Source organism: Pongo abelii, chromosome 7 (assembly GCF_028885655.2).
Source record: "Pongo abelii isolate AG06213 chromosome 7, NHGRI_mPonAbe1-v2.0_pri, whole genome shotgun sequence".
Lineage (NCBI taxonomy): Eukaryota > Metazoa > Chordata > Mammalia > Primates > Hominidae > Pongo > Pongo abelii.
The window spans coordinates 119,742,114-119,767,258 of record NC_071992.2 but is presented as its reverse complement, the minus strand read 5'-3'; the positions used below and the strand labels follow the sequence as shown (position 1 = coordinate 119,767,258).

At 37.0% G+C, this 25,145-nt stretch overlaps 1 protein-coding gene and 1 pseudogene across 47 annotated transcripts in view; both read right to left on the bottom strand.

Annotated features, from left to right (window-relative positions):
• The window catches only part of RIMS2 (regulating synaptic membrane exocytosis 2), a 773,441-nt gene that overhangs the window by 493,599 nt on the left and 254,697 nt on the right, over positions 1-25,145 (bottom strand). For all 47 annotated transcript variants that reach the window (XR_010141279.1, XM_063726779.1, XM_063726784.1 and 44 more), the window contains one exon: positions 4,752-5,062. Coding sequence is in view for 46 of the 47 variants with exons in the window: in XM_063726779.1 (XP_063582849.1) it covers positions 4,752-5,062 (311 nt within the window). In the remaining variant the exon portion in view is untranslated. The remainder of the gene's footprint in view (positions 1-4,751; positions 5,063-25,145) is intronic.
• LOC129047504 (small ribosomal subunit protein eS6-like) lies at positions 98-4,072 on the bottom strand (annotated as a pseudogene).

Genomic DNA, 25,145 nt, shown 5'->3' with positions numbered 1-25,145 from the left:
ACCAGAAAAAAAAATCCAGTTTTAAAATGTATTTCACAAGTTATTTTGAAATAAAAATATACTTGAAACTCAAAAATATTTTGCATCTAAGTTGATAAAGAATTGCAATTTTATGAGTATATGTTAAGTAAGTATTCATCTACTCAATGCTAAGGTTTAGGGCCAACTTGATATTCATTCATTCAATAAATACTAATGGCCTATCTGTAAAACACTGTACCAAAACCTGTGAGACAAATAACAAGTCATTTAAAAAGGTCAAAACTACTACATTATGTTATAGATTAAAGCTCCTTAAAAGAGTAACATACTTTTCTGTTTCAAATATAGTTGTAAGTCCATAGAGATTTAAATTGAGTTGAACTGAAGCTTCTTTCTGATGCCACTGGTTTCTGAATGGTATTGAAAAAACAAATTACTAATGCTTTAAACTGAAATTATGTTCCTAGCATTACCTCCATTTCCCTGTCCAATTCAAATACTGCAAGAAAACCCATTCTGATAAGAAAGAAGAAAGAGAAACAGAAAGAGAAGGATAGAAGCTGGCAGGCAGGGTGGGAGACAAAGGAACAAAAAAAAAAATAGGTTTAATTGAAAAAATTTAAATGGTGACAAAAGAAAATGGGCAAAGGGAGAAATTTCTACAACACTAAGAGAACTGCTCTCTAGGGCAGGGATTGGCAAACTTTTTCTGAAAAGATCAGAGAGCAAATATTTGCAGGGTTTTTTTTTTTGAGACAGAGTTTCGCTCTTGTTGCCCAGGCTGGAATGCAATGGCACGATCTTGGCTCACTGCAACCTCCAAATTCCAGGTTCAAGCGATTCTGCTACCTCAGCCTCCCAAGTAGCTGGAATTATAGGCATGCACCATCACGCCCAGCTAATTGTTGTATTTTTAGTAAAGACGGGGTTTCACCATGTTGGCCATGCTGGTCTCAAACTCCTGACCTCAGGTGATCCGCCCTCCTCGGCCTCCCAAAGTGCTGGGATTACAGGCATGAGCCACTGCATATCCGGACTATATTTGCAGTTTTGAGACCCATATGGTCTTTCACAACAACTCAACTATGGAATTGTAGCTGACAGCAGCCGTAGACAATAAATAAATGAACAGGAGTGGCTGTGTTCCAAAAGAACTTTGTTTACAAAAACCAAGTGGCAAGTCAAATTTGGCCCAGGTTCATAGTTTGCTGACCCCCTGCTGTACGGGAAAAAATTCAAAGGATTCAATACTGGCTACAGATAAATGTCTAATTAACTACTGTATAATCTGCATTTTAAAATAAAAGAAATACTCTTTAAAGTGTTTCCCAAATAAAAGTGTATGTAAATTATAATGAGTTCCATTTTCTTGGCATAACTACCAAATCTGATATTAAACTCTAACTTCTTTCCTGACTAAAAGTAATTTTTGTGAACAAAAGGAGCTATTGGTTGGGCATTTGTAAGGTTTGGAAAGAAGATATACAGTATGCTTTTAGTCATTAAGCATGAATTTATTAGTAATAGTAGCCAAAGCACCAGGCAAAAGAGAAAAGAATAAAAGGAACTACAACCTGTTGGCTCCCCACAATAGGTCAATTTTAACTGTTTATTCAGGCCAGTACTTGTGAGTGAAAGAGGCATTAAAGAATATAAGATTTTTATTTGTTCTCATTACCACCTTCTTCAAAGATTACAGATAGGCAACCGGGCACGGTGGCTCACGCCTGTAATCCCAACACTTTGGGAGGCCAAGGTGGGTGGATCATCTCAGGTCAGGAATATGAGACCAGCCTGGCCAATATGGTGAAACCCTGTCTCTACTAAAAATACAAAAAAATTAGCCAGGCATGGTGGTGGGTGCCTGTAATCCCATCTACTTGGGAGGCTGAGGCAGGAGAATCGCTTGAACTCGGGAGGTGGAGATTGCAGTGAGCTGAAATCATGGCACTGCACTCCAGTCTGAGCAAAAAGAGATTCCTGTCTCAAAACAAAAACAAACAAACAAAAAAAAACAAAGATTACAGATAGGCTTTACCTTGTCTATGATGAATGAATTACTCATAAATTTATTGAATTTATTTTTAACACGCGTAACTTCCTGATGAAATGCATTCCAAAACTTAATATTCTATTATGTGACCTAGTGCTTTAGTATTTCGTTTTATTCTTCCTAACCCTGCCTCTCTAAGCTCCACAAAAAGCTATCTCATGTGGTTAATTTTTAAACAAATGGAGTCTATATTCCTATTATCCATTTTTTTTAGTCTGATCTTATTGATTTGTTACTCAAAAAATCTTACTTCTGACTGGATTCAGACTTAGAAGTAGAAGCTTGCAGAGAGGAAAGTGCATTTCTTAGCAATTTGTTCCTGATGCTTCTGTTTAGCCTCCTTCATTCTCTTGGCCAAAAGTTAAGCATATTCTGCAGACTCTTCCTAATTTTTCTTAGTATGCTGCTTCTCCAGAGCAATATGCTGCCATTTGTGCTGCAGGACACATGGAGTAATAAGATGCTGAATTTTGGGTGCTTTGGTCCTAGGTTTCTTACCTTCTTTGTTTAAAGGCTTTCTTACAACATACTGGTGGATATCATCTTCTTTAGAGAGATTGAAAAGTTTGTGGATTCTGCTAGCTCTTTTGGGCCCCAGGCGACGAGGTACCATAGTATCAGTCACTCCAGGAATATACTTAACTCCTTTTTTTACAATAACCAAGTTAGAGCGCTCCGATTGGCATCCACAATGCAACCACAAAGTGATTTTCTCTTTCTTTCTCCAGTTCTCCTTGGTCTGTAACAGGAATGCTCCTTACTCATTAGCAGGTGGACACGGCCATGAATCAAGACACCCCGCTTCATGGGGAACCATTGTTTGTCATTCCCACCACTGATGAGGACCACATAACCCTTCCATTCTTCAACCAGAGCGTCAGCAGCAACTTCTGTGGCCATATGCTTCTCAGAAAAAGTGCAGAGTTTGCGTTTATCGTCCACTTCAATGAGTTTCTGGCAGCCAGTGGCTGGGAAGGAGATGTCCAGCTTCATCTTGAAGCAGGTGAATGCCTCCAAGGCACCACAAAAAAGAGCCCATTATTCATTTTACTCAGTCATTCATTCACTCATTTTTAAAAAATTCTATCTCCACTGGTTATCTACTTTTTTCATATACTTTGACCATTATAACTGCCATTTGGGGAACTTTCTTGATCTCTGAAGTCACTGTGTAGCAGATACTACCAGCAACCCAACCACATTGCCTCATCATTCACCAATCTGCTGACTAGAAGTGTTTGTTACACTCTGCCTGAGTGCTTTCTCTAGCCAGTGAGTTTCAGAGAGTTAACAATTCCCAGGATCAGCCCTGGACCAACAATAAAGGAGAGTTGATAAATTAAATACTCCAACTTCCTTGTCCTCTATATAGGATAACTCTGAGGTCTTTCTACCCAGTCTCCCAGAAGAAGTCCCCACAAGATTAAGATGATTGTTTTCCCCAAAGATAGGATAACATGTACTGTTCCCTTTTACTAATTTGCAAAAGAACTGGTGCAGTCATTGTTTTCTTTTTCTCTCAAGATCCAGCAATGTATTGGAGTGGTGACTTTAGGCATCATCTAAAATGACTCCCAGTGGTCTTACTTGTTAGAACTGATACCCAAGAACCTACCATACTATATGTACAATTTAGATTTGTTTCTGCAGGAATGCATGACTTTGTACTTATTCAACACAGAAATGTACCTGCTACTTCTGGGCAACAGAAATAGTACAAACCAGATTTAAATTTATCTTTATTCAAACAGAAAAATAAGGTATAGAAAAATAGGCCGGGCACAGTGGCTCACACCTGTAATCCCAGCACTTTGGGAGGCCGAGGTGGGCAGATCACGGGTCATGAGATCGAGACCATCCTAGCCAACATGGTGAAACCCCGCCTCTACTAAAGTACTAAAAATTAGCCAAGCATGGTGGTGCACACTTGTAGTCCCAGCTACTCAGGGGGCTGAGGCAGGGGAATCGCTTGAACCTGGGAGGCAGGGATTGCAGTGAGCCGAGATCATGCCACTGCACTCCAGCCTGGTGACAGAGCGAGACTCCATCTCAAAAAAAAAAAAAGAAAAAGAATCTTCCCATCAAAATCCTTTATTCTCCTTCCAAAGGTAGGAAATATAAAAGCCCTATGTACTATTTTAAGTATCACACTTTGAACACGAAGAAGCCCATAGAACTGAGCCAAAATAGTTACAACAGAGTTAGCACATGGACATATCAAAGTCATGAAATCCTTCACTATAAACCTGATGTTGGATCTGCATATACTTGCTTGAAAACCCACATCATCCTTCAGCCCAAGATAGAACCTTTGGAGATATTGTTAACCTTCCCCATTATCTTAACTCCCACTTCCAACTAGTCCCATCAATCCAACCTCTATGAAGTGTCTTATAGCCATCTCTTCTTCATTCCCATTAGTCCAATGCCAGTCTGTCTTTCCTTTGACAAAAACTTCTAAGTTCCCCGTTTTATTTCACTTCTTTATGCTGGGAAATCTATCTGATAACCTAACACTCCCACATCAAATCTAAGATAGTTCAAACCTACGATAGGTCAAGTCCTGAACATCACATATAGTATTTATGTAAAACATATGAATGTTTACATTACTTAGACAACTCACCATTGCCTAAACATTTCATGTATTGTTATCTCTGTTTGGAATGAAGACTAAAAGTAATACATTTGCCTAAAGATTAAACAAAATGTTTACCTGTCTGAAGCTATGTCACTGGCAATGTGATGCTTCACGCCTGACCCATTTTTAATAGAATCCTGTCTTGTGAGCCCATGAGATCGACTTTTCTCCACTGCAGGTACAGATAAGTCACCTGAGGGTCCTTGGAACTGGGTCTGCTCATGTAGTTTTGGTTTCTTCTCCTGGGGTGCCTCCTCATTTCTTAGCCCTCGAAGAACCTTTTGATCAGGTTGCTGTGGTGTATTAGATCCACTATTATAAAACCATGCTCCTGATTTAGTGAGGATTTCTTGTTGTTTTCGGCACAAATTACATACCCACATAACCTGCACGTGAAGACATAGGGGGAAGAAATTAGTGTTCCCAAAAGTTAAAAACAAACAAAAAGAGACAAAAATTCAAGCAAACAAAAAATTACGTGGTTATCCTTCTGAAGTTAAAACACAATCCTAATTAACTGCTACTGTAAATTAAATAACATATACTTTCTTTTAATTTTTCTGAATAATTCTAATGAAATAGTCAACATTTATTGACCACGGAGATAGCAAACTAGAGTCCTAAATTGCTGATTGTTCATTTGTATTATTTAATTAGTTTTATTTAAATTAGACGCACTGTGTAATACACAGAAAATAGATTTTGAAGCTAGACAGTTGGGTTTAAATACCAACTCCAAAATTAGAAACTTTGCAACTTTCAACAAGGAACTGAATCTTCAAATCTATAAAACTTAGTTTCCTTAATGATAAAATAGGGAAATAGAGATGATAATTTCCCTGTATTTTGAGGCTGAATATTAGAAATAATTTATTTAAAATATCTAGAATATTACTTGTTATAAAGAAAATTAGCTGTCAGTATTAGGTTAACATTCTATCAGCAATTATATTCTTAAGGGGGCTTTTGTTTTTTTCAAGTAGCACCTAATGGCTAAAATAAAGCTACAAGCTTTGTTGATCCTCTATAAAAAACCGATTAATTGCTAATAATTTATACTAATGCATCTGATGTTTTTATTGTGGCAAAGACACAACATAAAATTTGCCATTTTAACCATTTTTAATAGTACACCTCAGTAGCAGTAAGTATATTCACATTGTGAAACAGATCTTCAAAATTTTTCTTGCAAGATTGAAACTCTATACCTACTAAACAGCAACAGCCCTTTTCCTCTCCTCCAACCCCGGCACAACTATTCTATACTCAATTTTTCAACAGATATATTTTTCAGATTCCAGAAATCTAAACATATTGTAATTAATATCTCTGTGGCCAGAAAGCCCTTCACCCTTTTCTGAAAAATCCTTTTCAATTAATCATTTAAAAAGTCATATTATCATAAAATAACTGTTCATAATTCAAGTGCGTGAGTGCTAATGTTTTGTTTATGTCAAATACTTACTCTTACAGAGCTCTCCAGGTTGCTAAACATTTTCTCACATAAAATAAATTACAACAGTATAGATAATCACAGTAGAAGTTTCAACATGGTGTTTTCAACTGACACAAAAATGTTTTTGTAAAATACCATGTAGATTTTTTACCTTATTGTCCATTATTCCAGTTCATAGTTTGTACAGATCTTATCACACAACATTGTACTTGCTCATTTTTATTATTGTGTTCTTTCTTTGAATTGTATATACATTTCTTTTCTCCCCAATTAAATTTGAAGTTTATTGAAGGCAGGAACTACATCTTCTACTAGCATAATAAAACTTTATAAATTATAGAATAGTAAGATATAATAAATGTTTGCTAGGTTTAGGTTGTTTAAAATTCTTCTTGGGGAAATATGGTAATAATATATTTGATATTATTAAGCCAAGATGTATGTTCATTAATTTCCTAAAGAATTAGTCATAAATAATATCAATATATGTATGTATTTTATTTTTATAAGTATTTTGATGTGAAAACACCATTATCTCACTGAAATTAAAAAGAATATGCCTCAGTTCAAATTTCTTTTGCTATAATTGGTTTGAATAGACATGAAATATATCTAACCCATCAACAGTCTCAAAAATGAAATTTGAGCCAGCATCTCAGCCTTTTGATGCCATCTTGTGACAAACGCAGGTACTGCAGATCTCTTTTAAAAAGTCACGCAAAACAGAACCACAAAATAATGTAAAAATAAATGAAGTTTGAATTTCAACTTTTCTGTTTTAAACAAGTTGTTATTTATGCTTCAGTGATAATCTATTCTAGATGATTATAAGATATAAATTTATCTGAATTAGGTCACACTCATAGAGTACTGAAGAAGAGCATCCTTTTGTGCCGGGTAATTAACAACAGAAATGAGAGCTTGTGAGACAGACAATTATCCAATCACTATCATCTGCAGAAACAGCATTTGCTGCTTTGTAACAGTTGAAAAATAAAATTTTTCACAAGGTAAGCAGGTTACTTAATGTATTTCGGAGCAGAGCTTCTCAAAGAATATCCCTGGGAGAATAGCATCAGTATCACCAGAAGTGCCGATTCCCAGGTCCCACCCCAGACTTACTGAATAGGAAACTCTGAGGCAGTGCCCAGCAATATTTTTTCCCCAAACCCTCCAGGTAATTCTGATTTTGCTAACATTTGAGAACCACCAGTCTATGGCAGAGATTCCTAGTTCAATATGTTAAATGGGTTACAAGCATGCTCCTCAGACTGGCTAAGACCAAAGGAGTTCATATACAGCCTTGTCAGTTCGCCTTAGTGTGAACTGCTGACTGTACAAGCAGTACTGTTTCTGTGGAGCCCAAAATGAGAAAAAGAATTGGAAACACTATCAGCTTAATTTTCCTCATCTGTTAATATCTAGTGAATATTAATATAAGACAGATGAGCATAAGGTATGAAGGATGATGTCTGATTCCTATTAAAGACTCTCCATGTGTTAATATCCTTCTCACATTGCCTGGGCTATGCACACTGCTTGCTCCTTTTCTGACTAGATCATTTGTTCCTTCCTAAATCACTAGCTCCTATATCCTTCCCTTCTTCCCTTCCTCCCTCCCTTATTCTATATCCCTCCTTCCCTTATCCTATATTCCTCCCTTTCTCCCTTCCTTATTTCCTTCCTCCCTCCCTTCCTTTCTTCCTTCTTTTTTTTTTTTTTTTCCTTGAAACAGGGTCTTCCTTTGTCACCCAGGCAGGAGTTCAGTGGCACAATCTCAGTTCACTGTAGCCTCAACCTCCCAAGTTAAAATGATTCTCCTGCCTCAGTCCAAGTAGCTGGGAGTATGGGCATGTGCCACCACACCAGCTAATTTTTGTATTTTTGTAGAGACGGGGTTTCACTATGTTGCCCAGGCTGGTCTTGAATGCCTGAGTTCAAGCAATCTGCCCACTTCAGCCTTCCAAAGTGCTAGGATTATAGGTGTGAGCCACCACGCCTCCTAGTATTTTCTTATTCATATATTGACACCCTGGTTACCTTTCTTTTCTTCTTCTACCATATCCTCCTACTCTTGGATTAATAGTTTATTAATCCTTTAAGCTCAGGAATTCCAAATCTACCCACATCAAGTACTGTCATGTGCTGCATAACAACAGTTCAGTCAACAAAAAACCACATATAGAAGGGTGGTTCCCTAATATTATAATACCGTATTTTTACCATGCCTTTTCTATATTTAAATATGTTTAGATACATAAACACTTTTCATTACGTTACTACTGCCTACAATATTTAATACAGTAACATGTTGTACAGGTTTGTAGCCTAGGAGCAACAGACTATATCATCTAGCCTAGATGTGTAGAAGGCTATACCATCTAGATTTGTTTAAGTACACTCCATGATGTTAGCATGACAAAACTGCCTACTGATGCACTTCTCAGACTGTATCCCCATCATTAGCAACACAATTGTAGTACAGAAAAACTGACACTTTCACTTGTAGCCCTTTACACAGATAGCAGCTTAGCTTATAAATTGGCGACGGTATTGAACTACCTCTCACAAACACCAATACCTCTCACAAATACATATATGTTGTGAAATGATTTTTCATTAATTGACTACGAAATGATTAATAGCTATTAGAGATAAATTCTGTGTCCATAAAATAAAATTTATCTAATTTGGCAATAAAGTCACAAGGCTTTTGCTAATAGAACCCTTTAACTAATTAAGTTAACCACATAAGGAATGCCGTCTAAAACATGTTAGAAATATATATGCCTATAAATCTCCCTGGTTAGAGACTATTAACTGATTCTCATAATTACCAAAAACATCTAGAACCTGAGAATACAAAACATACAGAGTTCAAAATTATAAATTATTATTACCTTCAGTCCTAAATATGCCAAAATTTTAAAAATAATATAGAAATATTAAGAGATGGAATAATCTCTAATGACCCAAATTTGTCACTTACTACCATATGTTTTATTCCATAAACATTCTTAGGAATGTTAGGAAAGGAAGGGAAAAAACTAAGGAAAATACAAATATCTTTTTTAAACCACAAAAATAATAACCATAACAGCTGCAGTGAATAGTAAAGCAAAAAAAAAAAAAAAAAAAAAAAAACTTACATTAGGTATATACAATAATTGAGAGCAATCTAAAGGTCTGCAAAATACTACGATTTTCTTCTAAACAGGGACAAAAAAATAGAGTAATTCAAAAAAGGGAGGGATTATAGGTTAAAGACTTACGCCAACGAGACCATAGGCCAAGCTCCTATGAGCCAGCTAACTGCACAGAAAAAGGAATTCACTAGACTCTACCTCTAACCATTGCCAACCTGCTTATAAATATGTGTGCATTTGTCACAGAGGAAATAAGGTAAAAGAGTATAAATTCATCAAGTAACCATTACATAAATAGAAAATTGTGAAAGATTCTGGCTAGCTATTCAACAACTTATTTCCTTTCCTCTTAGAAAACTACATTTTCCATGTTATCATGGGCAGCCATGACCATACAATTATATTCTACCAATGGATTATAAGTGGAATGGGTGTGCCACTTTATTAAACTTTTAAAAATTCTCATGTGCTATCTTCATGCTGTTCAGCCAAGACCTTGGAGATAAGGAAGCCACAGGAAAAAAAGGTGCCTGGGAACCTGAATAATCACTAGGAGGAGAGCACTCAGCTGATCAGCTCACCAGTGTGGACTTCACATAGGTGAAAACTAAACTTCTACTAAGTTGAGCTTTAAAGATTTTTTGAGTTTATCTTCTATAATTGATAGCATTACCTTGACTAATTCACAGTCTTTTTAAAGTACATGCTTATTCAATGTGTATTACTAGCACAATCTTGTACGTGAAGAACAATACATTACTAGGGCATGAATATGAAAGAGCTTCGGTGTTGTTCACTAACTCATGAAAACAAATTGTGTGCTTTCTCCCTAACTCCACATTCCATGAAGTAATGTGGGTTAGCTTGAAATCAGCTGTGGTGGATGTATTTAGACTAAATAAATTGGAAAATGCCAAAAGTCAGAGATTTTTCTAAAAGAGAGCTGGTTGTTAGCACGTACGAACACACCAATGACTATAACATATTCACTACATTCTACTAAAAGAATAATATTACATTTAGTTTAGTACATAAACTTAGATGAAGCTATAATTTACCATAAAAATTAATTGAAATCATAAAATTCCAATTTATTTACAGATGGGCAAGTAACTATTAACACCAATTCATTATTTATTTACTTATACAATATTTACTAAATGGCTACTATATGCCAAATGCTATGCTAAGAGCTGGTGAATAAAACTCAACAAATACACATTTTGCTACAGAGTATAAAGTGTAGTAGGGAGACAATAAGCAAATAAATATTGTTATAATTATGATAAATGCTACAAAAGGAATGCAGTCCCACCAAAGATCTTTCCCTCTGGCCCACATTGTGTTTGGAAAAAAACAAGGATGCAGAGATCTGCAAGAGGTCTGGAAATCCACAGGCTCAACCAGAGCATTACCCTAAAGCATTCCCATGATCAGATCCATGGTGTCTGTGTCTCTAAAAAGGCAGAATTCAAGGGTAGCTTGCACTACTAAACTACAAGCCTTCGCCCAGCACTGCCATGGTGAATTTTGAAAGTAGACACATTGGCTCACATCCCAGAAGGTTAACATTTTCTAATAGGATTCCTTAGGCAATTAAGAGATACTGTCATCTGTAAATACTAAGATTCTGGATTACAAAACAAAAATCAGAAATTTTCTTCATCTGATGCCCCTATACAAGCAGCAAAACTCCCAGATTTACTATGAACTGTAATCACAGCATTTCTAGCAATAGTCACACTCATAGGCTGAAGCAGGAAAGTTTGATGGGTCTTCATTAAATCTCTGGGGAGGCAACAGCACATCCTCCTGAGAGCTTTAACCTTAAGCATTTCCCAGTCTTAGCTGTTACAAACCCTTCTATGTTGGCTATCGCTGTGGCTTTGAAAAATTTACTCACAAAGAAGGGTATCTTATTTATTTCTCTATTTTTGATCTGATTTTTCTCAACAGCACACTTGCCAGATTCTTCTTTAAAGCTGCTCAGTAAATTGTAGTCCAATAAATAATAGCTCCTTTGGACAAATTCTCTATTTCTGATATTTCTGCTCCTTTTTCAGCTGTTCTCCAAGGAAGTATTCAGGTGTTCTGTGAGGCTTATGCTGCTACATAACCTGCAGCTCTTCCAATTGACAGTCTGATTCTTCTCAACTTAGACAGACTTGTACTTCTCAATAAACCTGATCTCACTTCGGTTCCCACCAGCACTGCCAAATTCTTAGTCCCTGTATGATCCTCTATTCCACTATGGCAAAAGTTGTCTATTCTGCAGCTTCTTCTGCAAAGTCATCTCATCCCTCACTATAGATAGGTGTCATGTCTGGGACCCCTCACTATAGATAGGTGTCATGTCTGGGACATGTAGTTATGCTCATGCCACACTAGAACAAAGGACAGTTCTGGAAGTCAAGTCTGGCCTTTTCTTGGCCTTTCTTTTTTCTTTTATTTGTTGAGACTGAGTCTCACTCTGTCGCCCAGGCTGGAGTGCAGTGGCACAATCTCTGCTCACTGCAAGCTCCGCCTCCCAGGTTCACGCCATTCTCCTGCCTCAGCCTCCCGAGTAGCTGGGACTACAGGCGCCCGCCACCACGCCTGGCTAATTTTTTGTATTTTTAGTAGAGACGGGGTTTCACTGTGTTAGCCAAGATGGTCTCGATCTCCTGACCTCATGATCCACCTGCCTTGGCCTCCGAAAGTGCTGGGATTACAGGCGTGAGCCACCGCACCTGGCCTTCTTGGCTTCTTAATCATGATGCACTGCTAAGTTCATTCTGAAGTATCTATGCCCCTGATGGATGCTAGGGCATCCCGAAGGGTGATTCCCTTCCATGGATCTCAAATAATAATAAGAGTAAAAGATGCCCTTCAATTTAACAAAAATGCATCCTCGTCCTGAGTCAAAGCCTGGAAAGAAGAGACTGGAACATACCTCTAATCATCTACTGGCCTCACCTGTCTTCTTTCTCCTCCCCTACAATGTAGAAGAATAGAAGAAGCAAGCTTTTCCTTGACTGTTCTTTTCTGTATACCTAACACTTTCCCCAAATACCCTCAGGCTTGAAGTAATGAGCTTCAGTCTTCCCATTTCATCAATTTCATCCATTAAGCCATCCATTGCCTTAATGGCAAAGGAGAAAAAAGATGCCGGCTTACTGATAAAAGAATCTAAGTAGGAAGGCAATTATAATATAATATATGCGTTACACTGTGTTTTGAACATTGTCGGCTAAGTTCAGAGATTAATATCTGCCTAAGAACAAAGTATGGACCAGATACACCTCGAGAAAGAGAAGTCCTGGTAGCTTCTGGTTTCTGGTAAAATGGCTGATTTCCCAGCTTTAGGCAGGAGTTGTGGGGTGGAAGGAGGAAGTCTGAAGAAGATGGAAAAGGAAGCCTGGGCTGATACTTAAAGAATGTTAAAAGTGGCCAAGCATGGTGGTTCACGCCTGTAATCCCAGCATTTTGGGAGGCCGAGGTGGGAGGATCATGAGGTCAAGAGATCGAGACCATCCTGGCCAACATGGTGAAACCCCGTCTCTACTAAAATTACAAAAATTAGCTGGCCGTGGTGGCACTTGCCTATAGTCTCAGCTACTCAGGAGGCTGAGGCAGGAGAATTGCTTGAACCTGGGAGGGAGAGGTTGCAGTAAGCCGAGATCGTGCCACTGCACTCCAGCCTGGCAACAGAGTGAGACCCTGTCTCAAAAAAAAAAAAAAAAAAAAAATGTTAAAAGTGCAAGTTTTGAATATAGCAAAATCAACCGATAATAGCTCTCAAAAGAAACAGCACAACAGATCAAAGGTAGAAGGACTTGGAGTAAATATCAGAAACTAGAAAACAGATGGTTTAGCAAGTCATAAGGAACAAAGCATGGAACTGCTGAAAACAGAAACTGCTGCTAAGGTTGAACTTTAACACACTATTTAAAGCATGTTAGTATTAAGCTATTTCCTTTGAAAAGAAACAGATGGCCATATCAGAATTATTGAGGGATTCATTCAGTATGTGGGTATGCTCCAAAGAAATAGCAAATGAAACTCAAACAAATTAAGAGAACTGGGATGGATAAAATTACTAAGTATTAATTTCTGTAAACTTACAATAAATAGCTGGTTAAATCAGAAAACTGAAACAATCAGATAATTAAGTAGAAATTTTAACAGCTTCATAATTAGTATGATGAGTACATGTTCCAAGTTTTGACAATTTTAAATGCCAAATATTAATTAAAAGACAGGAAATGATAATAAAAACAAGACAAGCTGAAAATCCAATCATATATTATGCCATGAAGTTTGTATTACTAAAAATTTTAGATATCTACATTATTATTCACCAAAACAAAATACAAAATTGCAAAGAAATGCAATGTAACTTGCACTTCAAGCCTCAGATAAATAATAATTAAAATTATAGTGAGTTTTACCACTTTGTCTAAATTTAAACTTTTAACCCTCTCTATTACTTTTCCCAAACTCTATTTTTATCTCTACTTATGTAAGTAATTTGTTTTATGCCATGATATAAATCTAAACTTTTAACCTTTTTTCTGCTAAAAGCAGACATGTCTTTCAATAGAAAGACTGTTGTTTCTACACCCAGAATTTTAACTTATAAATGAATAAATAAAAATTTTAAAAAATGAAAGGAAATTAGCAGAGCTAAAGCCTCAGGCCTACTATGTCCCCAGCCAAAAAGCAGGTACCAGTGAATAAGAGCACAGGTCTTGTGGTTTAACAGAACTAGAAGTGCTGCATGTAAAATGAGAAACTGAAATTCATGTTCACGTCTTCATTAATAAACAAAAGCTGAAAAAAATGCTGTGGAAATCTTCTCAACGTACAGCTTCCTAGAAGCTGTAGGCTTGGGCAAGTGGGACACACTTGTAACTCTGACACTGAACAAAGCCTCCACAGACTTGGTTTGTATATATGAATTTATAAGATCACTAATGTAAAATATCACTAATATATTAATTTGCAATATCACTCAATACCAAGACTGAGGCAAGACCACAGCTCATTAATGAATATCTGGTTCTGAACTGGAGATCCCAGAGACTGCATGAAGGCAATCATGAAATTATTAATAAGGAAGAAGTAAGTTCAGAGGAAAGAGGAAGGAAGAAAGAGAAGAAGAGAAAGACAGGAGGTCCTAGATGGTTTCACAGTTGACTTCTCCCAAACACTGAAGGAATAGCTATCTAAAACTTATTCTAAAATATTATAGATTACAGATTCAATGCCATCCCCATCAAGCTACCAATGACTTTCTTCACAGAATTGGAAAAAACTACTTTAAAGTTCATATGGAACCAAAAAAGAGCCCGCATCGCCAAGTCAATCCTAAGCCAAAAGAACAAAGCTGGAGGCATCACACTACCTGACTTCAAACTATACTACAAGGCTACAGTAACCAAAACAGCATGGTACTGGTACCAAAACAGAGATATAGATCAATGGAACAGAACAGAGCCATCAGAAATAATGCCACATATCTACAACTATCTGATCTTTGACAAACCTGAGAAAAACAAGCAATGGGGAAAGGATTCCCTATTTAATAAATGGTGCTGGGAAAACTGGCTAGCCATATGTAGAAAGCTGAAACTGGATCCCTTCCTTACACCTTATACAAAAATCAATTCAAGATGGATTAAAGACTTAAACGTTAGACCTAAAACCATAAAAACCCTAGAAGAAAACCTAGGCATTACCATTCAGGACATAGGCATGGGCAAGGACTTCATGTCTAAAACACCAAAAGCAATAGCAACAAAAGCCAAAATTGACAAATGGGATCTAATTAAACTCAAGAGCTTCTGCACAGCAAAAGAAACTACCATCAGAGTGAACAGGCAACCTACAAAATGGGAGAAAATTTTCGCAACCTACTCATCTGACAAAGGGCTAATATCCAGAATCTACAATGAACTCCAACAAATTTACAAGAAAAAAACAAACAACCCCATCAAAAAGTGGGCGAAGGACATGAACAGACACTTCTCAAAAGAAGACATTTATGCAGCCAAAAAACACATGAAAAAATGCTCACCATCACTGGCCATCAGAGAAATGCAAATCAAAACCACAATGAGATACCATCTCACACCAGTTAGAATGGCAATCATTAAAAAGTCAGGAAACAACAGGTGCTGGAGAGGATGTGGAGAAATAGGAACACTTTTACACTGTTGGTGGGACTGTAAACTAGTTCAACCCTTGTGGAAGTCAGTGTGGCGATTCCTCAGGGATCTAGAACTAGAAATTCCATTTGACCCAGCCATCCCATTACTGGGTATATACCCAAAGGATTATAAATCATGCTGCTATAAAGACACATGCACACGTATGTTTATTGCCGCATTATTCACAATAGCAAAGACTTGGAACCAACCCAAATGTCCAACAATGATAGACTGGATTAAGAAAATGTGGCACATATACACCATGGAATACTATGCAGCCATAAAAAAGGATGAGTTCATGTCCTTTGTAGGGACATGGATGAAATTGGAAATCATCATTCTCAGTAAACTATCGCAAGAACAAAAAACCAAACACTGCATATTCTCACTCATAGGTGGGAATTGAACAATGAGAACACATGGACACAGGAAGGGGAACATCACACTTCGGGGACTGTTGTGGGGGAGGGGGAGGGGGGAAGGATAGCATTGGGAGATATACCTAATGCTAGATGACGAGTTGGTGGGTGCAGCGCACCAGCATGGCACATGTATACATATGTAACTTACCTGCACATTGCGCACATGTACCATAAAACCTAAAGTATAATAATAATAATAATAATAAAAGAAAAAAAAAATATTATAGAAGGGGGAAAAATGGAAACTTCCATGACTCAAATTACACATTACCCCAAACTGGTGTCTTAAAACAACAAGAAATGTATTCCCTCACAGCTCTGGGACCAGAAGTCCAATTTCAGTATCACCTGACCAAAATCAAGATGTCAACAGGGCCATGATCCTTCAGAAGGCTCTAGGGAAAACCAGTTCCTTGTCTCCTCTGGCAATCAGCTTCTAGTGAGTATCATCATTCCTTGGCTTGTGGCCACATCAATCCAATATTCAAGAACAGCATCTTCGAACTCTCTCTGTTAAATCTTCACATTGCCTTCTCTTCTGTGTTTGTGCACAGATGCATATGCACTGATGATACAAGGGATTGCATTTAGGGCCAACCGGCATAATCTCCCTATCTCAAGATATTTACTGTATCACATCTGCATCTTTTTTGAGGAAAGGGAAGAGTCGGGGGCCATATAAGATAACATTCATAGGTTTCAGGAATTAAGACATGGTTATCTTTAGAGGTGCCATTTTTCTGCCTACCATAGACAAAATTAAAGTAAAATTATAGCCCAATAGTACAAGTGGAAATGAATGCATACATCTTAACAATGTGAACCAAATCCTTAATTTTATACAGCAAATATATATGAGAAAGAAATGAACAAAGACGAACTTACCATGACAAAGGGGAGATTACACCAAAGATGCAAGAATAGTTCAATTCATCAAATTAATCAAATTCATCAAATTAATTAATTAAAATAGACATAAAATGACATTATCAATACATACAGAAAAACCATTCAGCATTCATAAAATGCAAGATTCATTTGTGTGAAAACAATATAAAATCTAGCAAACTAAATATTATAAAAATTAGCAATGGTTTAACCTAATAAAGGATATCTAAAAAACCTCTATATCCTATTTTATATTTAAGAATCAAAGGTAAGAGCATTCCTTTTAAAGTAAGAAATTAGCTAAGGATTCCCAGTATCACCACCTCTGTTCTACACTGTATTGGAGATACTAGCGAAGTAAATCTCTCCTGAATATCTCTCTCTGTCTCTCTCTCTCTTTCACACACACACACACACAGACACACACACACATACGAGAAAGGATGAAATAAAACTGTCCTTATTTGAACACTATTTGATTGGCAATGCCATTTGATTATGATAGAAAATCTAAAAATCTACAGCCAAAATATTGAGTAGTAAGGGAGCTCAGTAAGTTTCCTGGATCAAATCATGATTAAGCAAAATAAACAGCATTTCTATACACCACCTATAACCAATTACAAAACATTAAATAAAATTTTTAAAGAAGTCTGTCATAAAGAAAAATAACAGGCTGGGCACAATGGCTATGCCTATAGTCCTAGCACTTTGGAAGGCTGAGTGGGAAGACTGCTTGCACTCGAGTTTGAGACCAGCCTGGGCAACATGGCAAAACCCCGTCTCTACAAAAAATTAAAAAATTAGCTGGGCATAGTGGCATGACCCACCCCAGCTACTTGGGGGACTGAGACAGGAGGATCACTTGAGCCCAGCAGGTCAACGCTGCAGTGAGCCAAGATGTGCCACTGCACTCCAGCCTGGGTGACAAAGTGAGACCTGTCTTAAGAAAAAAAAAAAACAGAAGAAAAGAAAATAATATACAAGAGTCCTGCAAATTAAAAAAAACAAAAACAAAACTCTCCCAAGGATCCATTCCAAGATGGCCGACTAGGAACGGCTCCGGTCTGCAGCTCCCAGTGGGATCAAGGCAGAAGACGGGTGATTTCTACAATTCCAACTGAGCCTCTGCTGGTGATACCCAGGCAAACAGGGTATGGAGTGGGCCTCCAGCAAACTGCAACAGATCTGCAGATGAGGGACCTGACTGTTAGTAGGAAAACTAACAAACAGAAAGGAGTAACATCAACATCAACAAAAAGCACATCCACACCAAAACCCCATCTGGAAGACACCAACATCAAAGATCAAACGTAGATAAAACCACAAAGATGGGGAGAAACCAGAGTAGAAAAGCTGAAAATTCTGAAAACCAGAGCACCTCTTCGCCTCCAAGGGATCGCAGCCACTTGCCAGCAATGGAACAAAGCTGGACAGAGAATGACTTTGATGAGTTGACAGAAGTAGGCTTCAGAAGGTCAGTAATAACAAACTACTCCAAGCTAAAGGAACATGTCCTAACCCAATGCAAGGAAGCTAAGAACACTGAGAAAAGGTTAGATGAATTGCTAAATAGAATAATCAGTTTAGAGAAGAACATAAATGAACTGATAGAGCTGAAAAACACATCACGAGAACCTTGTGAAGCATACACAAGTATGATTAGCTGAATTGATCAAGTGGAATAAAGGATATCAGAGATTGAAGATCAACTCAATGAAATAAAACAAGAAAACAAGATTAGAGAAAAAAAGAGTGAAAATGAACAAAGCCTGCAAGAAGTAAAGGACAATGTGAAAAGACCAAATCTATGTTTGATTGGTGTACCTGAAAGTGATGGGGAGAATAGAACCAAGCTGGAAAATACACTTCAGGATATTATCCAGGAGAACTTCCCCAGCCTAGCAAGGCAGGCCAACATTCAAATTCAGGAAATATAAAGAATACCACAAAGATACTCCTTGAGAAGAGCAACCCCAAGACACATAATCGTCAGATACACCAAGGTTGAAATGAAGGAAAAAATATTAAGGGCAGCCAGAGAGAAAAGGTGGGTTACCCACAAAGGGAAGCCCATGAGAATAACAATGGATATCTCGGCAGAAACCCTACAAGCCAAAACAGAGTGGGGGCCAATATTCAACATTCATAAAGAAAAGATTTTCCAACCCAGAATTTCATATCCAGTCAAACTAAGCTTTATAAGTGAAGCAGAAATAAAATTCTTTACACACAAGAAATGCTGAGAGATTTTGTCACCACCAGGGCCTGTCCTACAAGAGCTCTTGAAGGTAGCACTAAACATGGAAAGGAACAACTGGTACCAGCCACTGCAAAAACATACCAAATTGAAAAGACCATGGAAACTATGAAGGAACTGCATAAACTAACAGGCAAAATAACCAGCTAGGATCATAATGGCAGGATCAAATTCACACATAACAATATTAACCTTAAATGTAAAACGGGCTAAAGGCCCCAATTAAAAGACACAGACTGGCAAATTGGATAAAGAGTCAAGACCCATCAGTGTGCTGTATTCAGGAGACCCATCTCACGTGCAGAGACACATATAGGCTCAAGATAAAGGGATAGAGGAAGATCTACCAAGCAGGTGGAAAGCAAAAAAAAAGCAGGGGTTATAATTCTAGTCTCTGATAAAACAGACTTTAAACCCACAAAGATCAAAAGAGACAAACAAGGCCATTACATAATGGTAAAGGGATCAATTCAACAAGAAGAGCTAACTATCCTAAATATATATGTATACTCAATACAAGATCACCCAGATTCATAAAGCAAGTCCTTAGAGACCTACAAAGAGACTTAGACTCCCACACAATAATAATGGGAGACTTTAACACCCCACTGTCAACAAGAGACAGATCAACGAGACAGAAAGTTAACAAGGATATCCAGGAATTGAACTCAGCTCTGCACCAAGCAGACTTAATAGACATCTACAGAACTCTCCACCCCAAATCAACAGAATATACATTCTTCTCAGCACCACATCACACTTATTCTAAAACTGACAACATCATTGGAAGTAAAGCACTCCTCAGAAAATGTAAAAGAACAGAAATTATAACAAACTGTCTCTCAGACCACAGTGCAATCAAATTAGAACTCAGGATTAAGAAACTCAAAACCGCTCACCTACATGGAAACTGAACAACCTGCTCCTGAATGACTACTGGGTACATAATAAAATGAAGGCAGAAATAAAGATGTTCTTTGAAACCAAGAAGAACAAAGAAACAACGTACCAGAATCTCTGGGGCACACTTAAAGCAGTGTGTAGAGGGAAATTTATAGCACTAAATGCCTACAAGAGAAAGCAGGAAAGATCTAAAATTGACACCCTAACATCACAATTAAAAGAACTAGAGTAGCAAGAGCAAACACATTCAAAAGCTAGCAGAAGGCAAGAAATAACCAAGATCAGAGCAGAACTGAAGGAGATAGAGACACAAAAAACCCTTCAAAAAATCAATGAATCCAGGAGCTGGTTTTTTTAAAAGATCAACAAAATTGATAGACCGCTAGCAAGACTAATAAAGAAGAAAACAGAGAAGAATCAAATAGACGCAATAAAAAATGAGAAAGGGGATATCACCACCGATCTCACAGAAATACAAACTACCATGAAAGAATACTATAAACACTTCAACACAAATACACTAGAAAATCGAGAAGAAATGAATAAATTCCTGGACACATACACCCTCCCAAGACTAAACCAGGAAGAAGTTGAATCCCTGAATAGACCAATAACAGGCTCTGAAATTGAGGCAATAACTAATAGCCTACTAACCAAAAAAAGTCCAGGATTCACAGCCAAATTCTACCAGAGGTACAAAGATGAGCTGGTACCATTCCTTCTGAAACTATTCCAATCAATAGAAAGAGGGAATCCTCCCTAACTTATTTCATGAGGCCAGCATCATCCTAATACCAAAGCCTGACAGAGACACAACAAAAAAGAGAATTTCAGACCAATATCCCTGATGAACATAGATGTGAAAATCCTCAATAAAACACTGGCAAACTGAATCCAGCAGCACATCAAAAAGCTTATCCACCATGATCAAGTTGGCTTCATCCCTGGGATGTAAGGCTGGTTTAACATACACAAATCAATAAACATAATCCACTACATAAACAGAAGCAACGACAAAAACCACATGATTATCTCAATAGAAGCAGAAAAGGTCTTTGACAAAATTCAACAGCACTTCATGCTAAAAAATCTAAATAAACTACGTATTGATGGAATGTATCTCAAAATAATAACAGCTGACAAACCCACAGCCAATATCATACTGAATGGGCAAAAACTGGAAGCATTCCCTTTGAAAACTTGCACAAGACAAGGATGACCTCTCTCATCACTCCTACTCAACATAGTGTTGGAAGTTCTGGCCAGGGCAATCAGGCAGGAGAAAGAAATAAATGGTATTCAATTAGGAAAAGAGGAAGTCAAATTGTCCCTGTTTGCAGATGACATGATTGTATATTTAGAAAACCCCATCATGTCAGCCTCAAATCTCCTTAAGCTGATAAGCAACTTCAGCAAAGTCTCAGGACACAAAATCAATGTGCAAAAATCACAAGCATTCCTATACACCAATAACAGACAAACAGAGAGCCAAATCATGAGTGAACTCCCATTCACAATTGCTTCAAAGAGAATAAAATACCTAGGAATCCAACTTACAAGGGATGTGAAGGACCTCTTCAAGGAGAACTACAAACCACTGCTCAACGAAATAAAAGAGGACATAAACAAATGGAAGAACATTCCATGCTCATGGATAGGAAGAATCAATATTGTGAAAATGGCCATACTGCCCAAGGTAATTTATACATCCAATGCCATCTCCTTGAAGCTACCAATGACTTTCTTTACAGAATTGAAAAAAAAAATACTTTAAACTTCATATGGAACCAAAAAAGAGCCTGTATTGCCAAGACAATCTTAAGCCAAAAGAACAAAGCTGGAGGCATCACACTACCTGACTTCAAACTATACTACAAGGATACAGTAACCAAAACAGCATGGTACTGGCACCAAAACAGAGATATAGACCAATGGAACAGAACAGCACCCTCAGAAATAATACCACACATCTACAACCATCTGATCTTTGACAAACAGAACAAAAACAAGAAATGGGGAAAAAATTCCCTATTTAATAAATTGTGCTGGCAAAACTGGCTAGCCATATATAGAAAGCTGAAACTGGATCCCTTCCTTACACCTTATACAAAAATTAATTCATGATGGATTAAAGACTTAAATGTTAGACCTAAAACCATAAAAACCCTAGAAGAAAACCTAGGCAATACCATTCAGGACATAGGCATGGGCAAGGACTTCATGACTAAAACACCAAAGGCAATGGCAACAAAAGCCAAAATAGACTAATGGGATCTAATTAAACTAAAGAGCTTCTGCACAGCAAAAGAAACCACCATCAGAGTGAAGAGGCAACCTACAGAATGGGAGAAAAGTTTTATAATCTACCCTTCTGACAAAGGGCTGATATCCGGAATCTACAAAGTACTTTAACAAATTTACAAGAAAAAAACCAAACAACCCCATCAAAAAGTGGGCAAAGGAAATGAACAGACACTTCTCAAAAGAAGACATTTGTGCAGCCAATAGACACATGAAAAAATGCTCATCGTCACTAGCCGTCAGAGAAATGCAAATCAAAACCACAGTGAGATACCATCTCACACCAGTTAGAATGGTGATCATTAAAAAGTCAGGAAACAACAGGTGATGGAGAGGATGTGGAGAAATAGGAACGCTTTTACACGTTGATGGGACTGTAAACTAGTTCAACCTTGTGGAAGACAGTGTGGTGATTCCTCAAGGATCTATAACTGGAATTACCATTTGAGCCAGCCATCCCATTACTGGGTATATACCCAAAGGATTATAAATCATGCTGCTATAAAGACACACGCACACGTATGTTTATTGTGGCACTACTCACAATAGCAAAGACCTGGAACCAACCCAAATGTCCATCACTGATAGCCTGGATTAAGAAAATGTGGCACATATACACCATGGAATACTATGCAGCCATAAAAAGGATGAGTTCATGTCCTTTGCAGGGACATGGATGCAGCTAGAACCCATCATTCTGAGCAAACTATCCCCAGGGCAGAAAACCAAACACCGCATGTTCTCACCCACAGGTGGGAATTGAACAATGAGAACACTTGGACACAGGGCGGGGAACATCACACCACAGGGCCTGTCAGCGGGTTGGGGGTAGGGCGAGGGAAAGCATTAGCAGAAATACCTAATGTAAATGACGAGTTTGGGTGCAGCAAACCAACACGGCACATGTATACCTATGTAACAAACCTGCACGTTGTGCACACGTACCCTAGAACTTAAAGAATAATAACAATAAAAAAAAAACATTAAAACTATAAAACTTCATTGAAAGCCCTGAAAGAGGACTTACGTAAGTGGAGAGATTTACTATTTTGGCATGACTAGAAGAAATACTAAAAGGATGTCAGTCTGCCCAAATTAAATCTATAAAATTCAATACAATTTTAATCAAAACTCCTATCATGTTTTCCATGGATTTTATCAAGCTGATTATAAAATAATCATGAAAGAACCAAAGATAAGAAGAATCATGATAGCTCTCAAGAGATAGCAGTTTAAGGTGGACTTGTGCTTCTTATTGTAAAGTGACAGAAATTAAGATGGTGTGGGATTAGTTGAGAGATGCTAACTAGAACATGAAACATAATAGAAGCTCCAGAAGCAGACTCTCATATACGTCAGTGTTGATCTTACAAATCAGTGGAGAAAAAACGCACTATCAAATTCATATGGCTGGGACAACTGGTTGTCCCATTTTAGGAAAAAACAGAGATTCTGACTTCACACCGTATACAAAAATCGATTCAAAATGGATTAAACACTGAAACATGAAACGCAAAACTTCAAAACTTTTAGAAAACAATGCCCAGAAAATCATTATGAAATAAAGAAAACAGAAGATTTCTTGACTCAGATACAAAAAGCACAAACTACAATAAACTGTAATTTTTGATTACATTAAGATTTTTTAACACTTGTGAATAGTAAAATAATAAGATGAAGTAAAAAGAGTAAAAAACTTCTCTCAAAATCTGGGAGGAGTTTTATTGCAATATAGAGTTAACAAATGATACTCATTTTGAGTATATAAAGAATTCCCATAGTTTAATAAGAAAAAGACTACATAGGTCAAGGAATAAGTATGTAATTCCACAGAGAAGCCCAGCTGGACTATATACAGGTGCTTAATAAATAGGTGCTTAATATCATCAGTCAGAAAATGCAAAATTAAATCAATGAGTTAACATTTCACACTCATCAGTTTGGCAACATTTATAATTTTAACAACACCAAAAACTGGAGAAGAAGTGAAGCAACCAATGCAAACATTCCCCTCAGGAATGTAAATTATTTCTACCAGTTTAGAGAGCCATTCTACAGTATCTAATGAAACTGAAAACAGCTATCTATACTTTATGATCTAGAAATCTTACTTCTACCCTAGAAAAATTCTCAAGCAACCACAAGAAGCCATTAACAGAGATGTTCATTGAACACTGTCAATTTTACAAAAAAAATTAGATAACCTACATCAGCATGACAATGCATAAACTGTAGCATATTCATGCAACAGAATTATATTCAACATTCAAAAGGAATTAGATTTAGACAAATCTAAATTTTGAGACAACTCTCAAAATATGGAAAAACATACAGTATGATAACATAATATAAAACTAAAAACCTTATAAAACAGTAATATATATGGTTTACTAGTCTATAAGCATAAACTATACAAATAAAAACATGGATGGAATAAGTATTCAAAATAATTGCTGTACTAAAAAAATACAAAACAAATACTATAGCAAAATGTTAACATACATATAATTGGTATTACTCTCTAAACTTTTCGATATATTTGAAATATTTCAAAATTTTAAAATGAAAGGTAAGGAAAAACAGTAGGAGATGGGTGTGTATAACTAGGAATGGGTATGTATAACTAGGCACAAAGGAAGGTTAATTGAACCTAATGGAAATATTTATTGATACTGATAATCACACTGGAAGTAAATGTGCATTTGACATAAATACATTAGTTAATTGAGAATTACTAAATTTTCACACAAATATAATTTTACAAATACAATATAGCTTATTTTCAGGCCTTTTTTGTGAAGTAGTGGGAATAAAAGGATCAGGTGATTAAATAAATGTTAACCAATTCATTTTATAAATGTTCTGTTCTAAATGAAATTTTATCAAAAAACTAGGAAGTGGT